This window comes from Odocoileus virginianus, chromosome 33 (assembly GCF_023699985.2).
Source record: "Odocoileus virginianus isolate 20LAN1187 ecotype Illinois chromosome 33, Ovbor_1.2, whole genome shotgun sequence".
Classification (NCBI taxonomy): Eukaryota; Metazoa; Chordata; class Mammalia; order Artiodactyla; family Cervidae; genus Odocoileus; species Odocoileus virginianus.
Genome location: NC_069706.1, coordinates 3,228,180 through 3,238,916, shown reverse-complemented (window position 1 = coordinate 3,238,916; position 10,737 = coordinate 3,228,180). Strand labels below are relative to the sequence as shown.

Genomic DNA, 10,737 nt, shown 5'->3' with positions numbered 1-10,737 from the left:
GTCCGGCCGGGCCAGCAGAGGCTGGGGCTCGGACTGCATCGAGATGGTCGCCCCAAACACGCTCAGGGAGGGGCTCGAGTCCCGGGTGACCCTTGCTCATTGCTTATGAAGAAAGGGAAGCCTCCCTTCAGGCACAGGCAATAGTTGCAAACTTCCATTTATAAACAAGGTGTGCTGAGCGGGAGGGCAAACATTTTCAAGTCCCAAACGTCGCACCTCAGGAGCTCCTTAACTAGCAGATGCCCTCAGGTTTCTGCGAGCGGGTCTGCTAGGCCGACCTGAGAGGAACCGCGGTCTCTCAGTCGCGTCCGCCGCGTCCGCCGCCCCCGCATCGCGCGCAGCCCGCGGCCAGGGCGCGGCGCGGCCCCAGGCGCAGGGCGAAGGGCGGGGCCTCAGCACACGGCCCGCCCCTGTCCCGCAGCCCTGCCGTCCCGGCGCGCGCACCGTGCGCGTGCCCCGGACCTGGCGGCGGCGTGCGCGGGCCGCGCGTGCGCGCTGTGGCGGGGCGAGGGGCGGCGCGGGCGCGAGTCTGTCAGTGACAGCGGGAGGGGGAGGGGGCCGGAGATGGTGGCGACGGCGGCGGCGGCGGCGGCTCTTCCGACATGAGGCAGCGGCAGCGCGGGGCTCGGCGGCGGCCGCGGCCGGGGCGACATCTCTAGCTCAGGAGGCGGCCCCAGGCGGCGGGCGGGCGTCCCGGGTCGGCGTCGCGGGAGCGGGCTCTGCGGCAGCGCCGCGCACGGGCCGCCGGCTGAGGGGCCCGCGCCCGCCGCGCCCTGCGCTCGGCGCCCGGCGGCTCCGGGGCGCCGGGCATCCCCGCCCGCCGCGTCGGTCCCGGAGGCCGGGAGGGGCGGCGCGGCCGGGTCAGGCCCCGCTAGACGGGCCGCGCCGACGGGGGCGGCCGCAGCGCCGCGGGCTCCGCAAACTCGCGCGGGACGCCGGGCCTCGCCGCCCGCCCGCCCGCCGCTCGCGGGGCCGCCGCGCGCGGGGCGGGGGCGGGGGTCCGGCCGCCGGCCTTGACGCGTCTGAGGCGCCGCTCCGTGCGCAGCATGAGGGGCCGGCGGCCGCAGCCGGGAGAGCTGTGTTTGCGAGAGCGGCCCGCGGCGTGAGAAGGCTCGGCTGGACTTCCCTCAGGAGCGGGCGGCGGAGCAGGCGAGTGCGCGCGGAGGAAACGAGCTCGGGCGGCGGTGGACGGGCGCGGGGGCGGCCGCCCGCGGACCCCCGGGCGCTCCCGGTCCGGCCCGGTGGCTGCGGTCGGCCTCGAGGGTGGACGGTGGAGCGGTGCTCAGACATTTCCCAGTCGTCGTGAGCAGACGGTGGCTTTCCCAGTAGAGCGCCGGGGCCCCCGCTGAGGAAGCCGGTAGGGCTGGTGGCCTTCAGGTGCGCGTTCCTGCAGGAACAGACCCTGGGCTGACTCTGGCTGTCTCGCCGACAGGTCCCGGTGACCCCGGCCGGCAGGGTTCCGAGCTCGGCAACATGGCTTCCCCGCCCCACCAGCAGCTGCTGCAGCACCACAGCACCGAGGTGAGCTGCGACTCCAGCGGAGACAGCAACAGCGTGCGGGTCAGGATCAACCCCAAGCAGCCGTCCTCCAACAGCCACCCGAAGCATTGCAAGTACAGCATCTCCTCCAGCTGCAGCAGCTCCGGGGACTCCGGAGGGGTCCCCCGGAGAATGGGCGCCGGAGGCCGCCTGCGCAGGAGGAAGAAGCTGCCCCAGCTGTTCGAACGGGCTTCCAGCCGGTGGTGGGACCCCAAGTTCGACTCCGTGAACCTGGAGGAGGCTTGCATGGAGCGTTGCTTCCCGCAGACCCAGCGCCGCTTCCGCTATGCGCTCTTCTACATCGGCTTCGCCTGCCTTCTCTGGAGCATCTATTTTGGGGTCCACATGAAATCGAAACTGATTGTCATGGTAGTCCCTGCTCTGTGCTTCCTCGTGGTGTGTGTGGGCTTTTTTCTGTTTACCTTCACCAAGATGTACGCCCGCCATTACGTGTGGACTTCGCTGGTTCTCACCCTCCTGGTGTTCGCCCTGACCCTGGCTGCCCAGTTTCAGGTTTTGACGCCCCTCTCAGGACGAGTTGACAGCTTCAATCATTCTCGGGCCGCCAGGCCCACAGACACTTGCTTATCTCAAGTGGGGAGCTTTTCCATGTGCATCGAAGTGCTCTTTTTGCTCTACACCGTCATGCACTTACCTTTGTACTTGAGCTTGATTTTGGGAGTGGCCTATTCTGTTCTTTTTGAGACCTTCGGCTATCACTTCCAAGACGAAGCCTGCTTTCCCTCACCTGGAGCGGAGGCCCTGCACTGGGAGCTGCTGAGCCGGGCCCTGCTCCACCTCTGCATTCACGCCATCGGGATCCACCTGTTCATCATGTCCCAGGTGAGATCCAGGAGCACCTTCCTCAAGGTGGGCCAGTCTATTATGCACGGAAAGGATCTGGAAGTGGAAAAAGCCCTGAAAGAGAGGATGATTCATTCTGTGATGCCAAGAATCATAGCTGATGACTTGATGAAACAGGGGGATGAGGAGAGCGAGAATTCTGTCAAAAGGCATGCCACCTCCAGCCCCAAGAACAGGAAGAAGAAGTCTTCCATCCAGAAGGCCCCTATCGCCTTCCGCCCGTTTAAGATGCAGCAGATCGAAGAAGTCAGTATTTTATTTGCAGATATCGTGGGCTTCACCAAGATGAGTGCCAATAAGTCTGCCCATGCCCTGGTGGGTCTCCTCAACGATCTGTTTGGCCGCTTCGACCGGTTGTGTGAGGAGACCAAATGTGAGAAAATCAGCACCCTGGGAGACTGCTACTATTGTGTGGCTGGGTGTCCTGAGCCAAGGGTCGACCATGCCTACTGCTGCATCGAGATGGGGTTGGGCATGATAAGAGCCATCGAGCAGTTCTGCCAAGAGAAGAAAGAGATGGTGAACATGCGCGTTGGGGTTCACACAGGGACCGTCCTGTGTGGCATCTTGGGCATGAGGAGGTTTAAATTTGATGTGTGGTCCAATGATGTGAACTTGGCCAATCTCATGGAGCAGCTGGGAGTGGCTGGCAAGGTTCACATTTCCGAGGCCACCGCAAAATACCTAGATGACCGGTACGAAATGGAGGATGGGAAAGTTACCGAACGCCTTGGCCAGAGTGTTGTTGCTGACCAGTTGAAAGGTATGTGCATTTCTTTGCCTCATCATCTCCCTCCCCTATCCCGTTTGTGTTGGAAAAACAAAACAATCTCTTTCCAGTATCTAGAGGCAGATCAGTTGTCTCCCAGGGCCAGTGGGACTTTTCCCCTAGTGAGTCAGATATCACAGGTCTGTTCACTGTGACAATGCTGACCTAGATGACACCTTTAGAAGGAAGGAGAGCTTTGAAAATGTGTTGCCCGCCAGCCGACTGTTAATGTCTCTGATATGCTTGGGCAGATCCAATGAGTGTGAGGAGATCCGAGCCCTTCAGTGGTCAAAACTTTGAAGCACCATAAGAAATTGCCTTTGTGATCTATTAGGCTGCCCTTAAGCCCCATCAAAACATTTTTCTATGCCTTTCTCCTCTCTAGGCCTCACTTTGCTGGAATAAAGAAGGTGGCTAAGCAAGCCCTGCAGGATCCTTGAGAATTAAATGAAATTATGTACCCCCAAGTGCACACTGCCTTTTGCCTAGGTCTCTTTTTTAAATGTTTGCATTTTCAGCTTTCAATTTTCTTATATTCATTATGGTTTCTAATCATGGTATTTGTCTTACTTTTTGGACAGCAGCATTTTAGAATGTTGAACTTCTTAAACCACCAGGTGATTTGAAAGTGGGACATATACCCAGAGCAGTCTTTAGACCTCCTCCCCCAGCTCCTCAGATTTGTCCCTGTCTTAAGTTCCTTACTGCTATTCTTGTTTTTTTACCAAGCTGCTTCTTTTAATTTTCTTTTTTTCACTTAAGGCAAAAATCTTTGAGGTCTGGGAAGTGATGACTTATAAGTAACTGGGATCAAAAGTAAGAATTCTAAATAACATCCTCTCCCCTCCTTTTTAAAAAGAATCCTTCTATTTTATTAAGGTCTTCAGGTTAAGGGGAACGTCTGTTTTGGAAATATGTAGAGACAATAACATTGATCTTTAAAAGCCAACATTTGTAAAGCTCTATTGTGTTTTGTGGTACCCCACGTTATATAATTACACGATGAAAAGCCCCTGGAAAGGGAGTACTCAGGAGAAGTAACATCTTAAATCAGAGACAGGAGAAGTAATGGTGTAAATCTGCGCTCGTAAGTGGTTGAGTTTGAGGGCCTGGATGGATCGTCACACCGCCTGTGTGCTCAGTTGATATTTCCTTTGTTCTCCCTATCATTTACTTACTTGTAATCTGGTGAAGGTACTTTATCCTTATCCTGATCTTTCTTTGTTCTGTTGATTTTGCTAACAGTTGAGGAATTTGTGGGTAGAATAGAAGAATATTTTCACCTGATAATTCTCTCTGCCTAGAGAGCTTTGTGTCTGCTTTCTGCTAAATACTTTCTCTCCTTCTGTCCTCAAATTTCTCTCTGCCTCTCCTTTGTGTTAGTTTTGCACAGCATTATTAGCAGTGCTGTAGATCAGGGAAGGGGGCTTCCCAGGTGGCGCTAGTGGTAAAGAACCCCCCTGCCAATGCAGGAGACACAAGAGACACAGGTTCAATCCCTGGGTGGGGAAGATCCCTTGGAGGAGGGCATGGTAACCCACTCCAGTATTCTTGATAGAGGAGCCTGGTGGGCATAGGGTTGCACAGAGTCAGACACAGCGTTGGACTTAATGCTAGCAGAGAGCTTGCAGTGCTACATTGATGAGGTCAGAAACTGCAGTTTACAGTTGGCTTGAGATTCTACTGTGACAAGTGTCTTTATCTGTAGGATGGTGGCCCCTGCTCTGGAGTCTGGAGATGCCTGTGGAGTGGGGTATGGATGCAACCCTTGCTCGACATTTTGATACTTTTAGGATCTGAGTGTCCCCGGCTCCATCCTCAGGGATCGTGGGACAGATTCCAGAGAATGGAGCAGCACTGTGCTATGTTAGATTAAGTGTGACGATGATAGCAATTTTGTAAGTGGTGCTCTGAGCAGTGTATTACTTGAATTTCAAAAATGACGACAGATGTAATCATTATGTCTGGAAACTGCTAGGTCTTTGACTCTTTGGCAGTACCCATTTTGGTTTATTTATGTCTAATTTTATTTTTAACTTACAGATCAAAGTTCTTGAAGACACTGACACCCCCCCCCAAAAAAAAAAAAAAAGCTAGAGTAAATTTTTAAAAACCCACATAGTGTAAATTTGGTAAATTAATTTCTTCTTTAAATTTGTGTACACTGTGTATTTATAAGGGAAGATTTTAGCACTGGATGGAGGATGGGGAAAGATAGAAGACTTAGCCAAACTGGTGATTTTTTAAAATATAATATTCTCTTCTTTAACAGTTTCCCTGAGACCATGATTTTTGCTTTATTCAGCTCATTTTGAAACCCTCTGGACAGGACCCCAGTAATAGAGGATGTCTACACAACTTCCTGACCTCTTTTTTTTTTTGTTAACTGCACAGTTCACTTCTCCTGATGCTGTACAAATCTACTCAGCTGAGATGTTAGCATAGTTTGTAGAAGACCCTTTCCACAAAAGGAGTTAAGGTTATATACATAAGATTCCTTTTAGCCCATCTTTGGGTTTGTGGCAGGTGTTTTTCTCTATGTAATGCTGAATGCTAGCCTTACCTCTCGTCCCCTTTTCTGATATTGGGGCTAAAAATACCCAGTCTAGGACTCTGTAGAAATGAAGATCTGTGGAGTGAACTGGGGGTTCCAGCGCTAGCCTGGCAGTGTGGGAGGAAGCTGCTGCTCTGTAGTTTGTCTGAATGGGCTTTGTGGAAAGTGGACTGATGTTATTTCTGCACTGTCACTCACCCCTCGAACATCTTTGTTGTTCTCTCACGGCACCTGGCCCTGTGGGCACACAGGTGGAGTCGAGATGGTTCCTGCCCTGGGTGAGCTTGCAGACTGTAAACGTTCTTCGAGTCCACAGAGTTGGGAATTCTATAGAGATGTGCACGCACCCAGGGTGGGTCTTGAGGTGAAGCAGTGGCTCTCTAGGGGATAAAAGGACATTCAGTGCAGTGGGGGAAGCGTGGGCAAAGGCTTGCTGTGCTGTGCTTAGTCGCTCAGTCGTGTCCGACTCTTTGCGACCCCATGGACTGCAGCCCAGCAGTCTCCTCTGTCCTTAGGGATTCTCCAGACAAGAATACTGGAGTGGGTGGGTTGCCATGCCCTCGTCCAGGGGATCTTCCCAACTCAGGGATCAAACCCAGATCTACCACAGTGGAGGCAGATTCTTTTACCATCTGAGCTATCAGGGAAAGCTGGGCAAAGGCTTGGGGTTACATTTCTTGGCAGACTGGGCAGTTTAAGTAGTTCATCAGGACAAGGTCAACTGTGATTACCTGGGAAGGAGTTTGGGTTCAGTCTTGTAGGTAATGAGGGGCCATGATGGGCTTTAGGCAGGAAGCTTAGGTGCTCTGACTTGCAGTTTTAGAAAGTTTACTCTTTCAGTCCTAGGGAGTGTGGGTTGGAGATTAGCGAGCCATTGCAGTAAACCCTTGGTGGTCTGGACCAAGGGAACGAGAACCGCAATGGAGATGAGGCGGCCGGTGTGAGCAGCAGTCAGGTCACCTGGGTTGGACCCACAGCCACATTAAACAGAGGAAGGGGGCAGGTGTGGGGCTGGATTGTTTGAGAGGCTTTTCAGGTTTTTGGAATTGATGTGGGGATCTTTTGGCACCAGGAATGGGTGAGAGGCCTTTGAAAAATCTGTGGTGTAAATGGAAAGTGCAGGATCAAGTTGTAGAACATGAAACAGGCCAGGAAGCCCTGGCTTGTCCATTCATTCATTCAACATTTTGTTTGGGGCACATTTCTAGGTGCTCACTGTATCCACTGCTGTGGATACAGCAGTGAACAAAACACAAAAATTTCTTCTTTGTAAAAGTAAAAGTTAGGTTGTTTTGTGTTCAGTTCTAAGGAGAAGCCATAAAGCAGGAAGGAGACTATGGAGAGAGAGAGAGAGAGAGAGAGAGAGAGAGAGAGAGTGAGTGTGTGTGTGTGTGTGTGTGTGTGTGTGTGTGTGTGAGTGAAATTTTAGAGAGGGTGGCCAGTCACTGAGAGAGAAGGTTGAAAGAATTTTCAGCAGGAGACTAGGATTTGAAAATGATCCAGAAAGTGAGGGGCAATTATTATTAAAGATTAGGAAGAAATAGTCTGATTTGAGTGATGGGAAGAAGGGTCCTTCAACTCCACTTGGGACATACCACTGGGCCCAAGAGGATGCTGGCTGATGTGTTCTGTCTTGGGCCACAAGCAAAAAAGATGAGTACTGTCAGTTGTTACAGTTTTTCCTTTCATAGGCAGAGAGTCACAAAGGAAGTGAAACTCAGAAAATACCAACAGACATCTTATTTTCCCTCCTTAACTATTGATCTAGGAAGATAAGGTGCTTGGTCACCCTAAATCTACACCAACAGTTGTGTATTTGTAGAGGGAATACCAACAATATTGCATTGTTATAAGCTAAACAGAATAAGACTTTCCCTGCAAACCAAGCTTTGGACTTGTGGAGCAGCTTGGGGAAAGATCTGTTGATATACATGGGAGAGATGGTCACCCACTGGCCATTTCAGTGACTGACTCCTTCACCATGTGCTGCTGTCACTTGGGAGAGTTCCTATCTAGACCCTGTCTGGGGTCTCTCCTCAATCTGACAGTGGGCAGAGACACTCAGCACTTCAGCCTCTGTCCCAGACTGTCCCAAACTGGGAGTCTGGGCTCCTGGTTCCCTGCCAGCTACAGTTAGGATCCCTGGCTATGTACTTGTTCGGGGTGCAGTTTGCTTGCACCCCTGGCTTCACTTGATAGCTTGTCCCCAGCCTAGCCCATACCCCTTGCTACTCATTGAAAAAGGCTGTGATGCAGGGAAAGATTGAGGGCAGGGGAAGAAGCGGGCAACAGAGGATGGAATAGTTGGATGGCCTCACTGACTCAATGGACATGAGATTGAGCAAACTCCAGGAGATAGTTAAGGGCAGGGAAGTCTGGTGTAGTCCATGGGGTCACAGAGAGTTGGACACAACTTAGTGACTGAACAACATCTTGCTACTGTAGAGCTTGCCCATGGCTGACCTCTTGGTGTCCCTTCTTAAGTCCTGTTGAATAGAAACTCCATGCTCACCTGCATCCTTGAGCAGACTCTCATGCATGTAGCCAACAGCCTCTGGAGTAGCAAGGAGGCAGAGATAAGATGAAGCAGAAAATCTGGCTTGACATCTGGGATCGGAGACAGCAAACAGCTGTGGAGTTGGTGCTCAAGCAGCCCCTGATGACAGTTTATTCAGACTCCTTCAGACCAAATTATATGGCTTCCAGAAGGAGCACACAGCTGTTGATCCTGAGGACCAGCTTTTGAGTAAATTAGCCTCTGGCAAAGAAAGTTAAGGATATGGTTTGCTGAATTGCAGGTGGAATGAAGGGAGGAGAGTCATCTTTTCAGGCAGGATAACTAAAAAAGGAAAAAATTGAAAAGAAGCAAATAGAATAGGTAAAGAAATTTCAGGGTTCTCGCCTACTAACCAGCCTTCAAATGATTGTGTTTTTACCTTTACCGGTCAGTGTCTCCTGTGGACTTTGCTGAAAAGAAGAACACAGTGAATTTTCTATGGTGTATGCACATGGGCCTAAATTTTCATCTCTCTGCTGATTGGTGATTTCAGTATTGGTATTTCTGTTTAGATTTTGATATTGTGAGAATATGGTCATTATATACAACGTAACAAAAATTTACCATATGAGCCATTTTTAAGCCTGTCAGCTGGATTTTCTTAACTGCTTTGGCATTGTCTGTTGCAGTATGTTGAAGAATGTGTGGAAAATCTGACTCTACAGAGAGATATAGTTGGAAAGTGGAGGAGCATTTTAATAGCCATTTAGATAGTTGTGGATATTTTTCTTTGGTACTGCACGAACACCCAAGATGTGGTAGTTTATTGAGGGTTAGTTGCAATATCTAATCAGCTTTTTGTCTGCTGTCAAAACCCTGTTGGATTTCTGAATGAACTTTTTAGCCAAGTGTGACTTTGTAACATCATGCATTGTTCATTTAGAAAATTACGGTTTCTTGAGTTACGCAGATCTTCCAGATGTCGACATAAAGTCTTTAAATATTAGGACGATGTCAGCTTCACAGTGGTGGGTAAAAGTGTTCCAAAATTCTGGTTTTCCCTTGAAAGTTTGAGTTTCATCCTTGGCAACAAATACGCTCAGTTGTTTTCGTTGAAGGGACAGACTCATTTCGTTCATTTCTAAGGAACAGTCTGCCAGATACTCAAGTGAATGACCAGAGTCTGTCTGTGCATCAAGTATAAGCAATGTTCTATCAAAAAAGCAGCCCAAATAGGAGCATAGACGCTTCTGGAGACAACCGGTTACTTTAGTTCTTAGGGCAGAGTTGTAGGCGCATTTCAACCTCATCCCGCAGAACACACTCAACATTTAACACAATTATTCGATTTTACTGCTTTATCAGTGGACATTCTTAAGTGCAAATGACTGTTTTTTCCTTCTGCAAGTGTGTGATGCAGCAGAGTTTGGTGCTACTGCCCAGATTCATGGTCAGGCACCGGCAGTTTCTTTAGGGGTCAGGATGAAGAATGTTGGCTTTGTATCATCACGTTTGCTTTTGTATCATCAAGGCCAATATCAACATGTGTGTGTGTGTTGAGTCACTCAATCATGTCTGACTCTTTGCGACCCTATGGACTGAAGCCTGTCAGGCTCCTCTGTCCATGAAATTCTCCAGGCAAGAATGCTGGAGTGGGTTGCCATGCCCTTCTCCAGCCAGAGATCTTCCCCACCCAGGGGTCAAACCCGTGTCTCTTGTGTTTCCTGTATTGGGGTGTTCTTTACCACTAGCACCATTTGGGAAGCCCAATGTCAACACGGAGAAAGGCAAGTCATGTCTTAGTGTGAAAATAGTTTTGGCCTCACAGATGCCCTGCAGAAGTCTTAGGGACCCCTGGGGGTCCGCACACTGCCCTGAGAACTGCTTCCCTGAGTGGTAAGAAAGGAAGAGCGAGAGTTTGTACCTACTCCCCGGACACATTCTCGTGTAGATGGTAGAGTTCATGTTGGAATTAGGATGGATGTTTGACATTTATTGTGGAAGTAGCAAGTGACTTCAGTTCATGCATTTCCTTTTTCTCAAAAAAAAAAAAAAAATCCTTTGTGACTCTGCCAAGTCCCTACTGCTGGTGTTTAGAGGTCAGGATAAAGAACTTCAGCTTTGTTTTTTGATTTATTTTTGCTGAGCTCCCTCTTTGGCGGAATAGTGTAGCGGTCGGTGCGTGGGTTTTGGTTTCCCATACATTTGGAATCAGTTCTCAGTTCTGAACAGTGGAACCCGGGGAAGGCAGGAACGACAGTGCCTCTATCAGAGGCCTGTTGGGAGACTGTGAACAAGTTGATCATTCAAATAAAGCACTTATTAGCATAGCGACGTGACTGCAAAAGGCGTTCAGTAAACAATAACCAACTCTTCTGCCCGAGGAATCACGTTCCATGTTGCACTCAGTGGTGTGTTTTTTCTTCCCCTCTATCTGGTACACCTCTTGTGTAATTGGGTATTGAAACCAAGAACACACCAGGGACTGTGATTGTGACAGTTTCTTGAATGAAA

The 10,737-nt window shown here is 50.3% G+C and overlaps 1 protein-coding gene across 1 annotated transcript in view; it reads left to right on the top strand.

Moving 5' to 3' along the window:
* The first annotated feature begins 1,060 nt into the window (after positions 1 to 1,060).
* Positions 1,061 to 10,737, top strand: part of ADCY9 (adenylate cyclase 9) — a 101,098-nt gene continuing 91,421 nt past the window's right edge. Inside the window, exons 1-2 of the mRNA XM_070460801.1 lie at positions 1,061 to 1,149; positions 1,433 to 3,166. Coding sequence (XP_070316902.1) covers positions 1,474 to 3,166 — 1,693 coding nt within the window. The 5' untranslated portion in view covers positions 1,061 to 1,149; positions 1,433 to 1,473. The remainder of the gene's footprint in view (positions 1,150 to 1,432; positions 3,167 to 10,737) is intronic.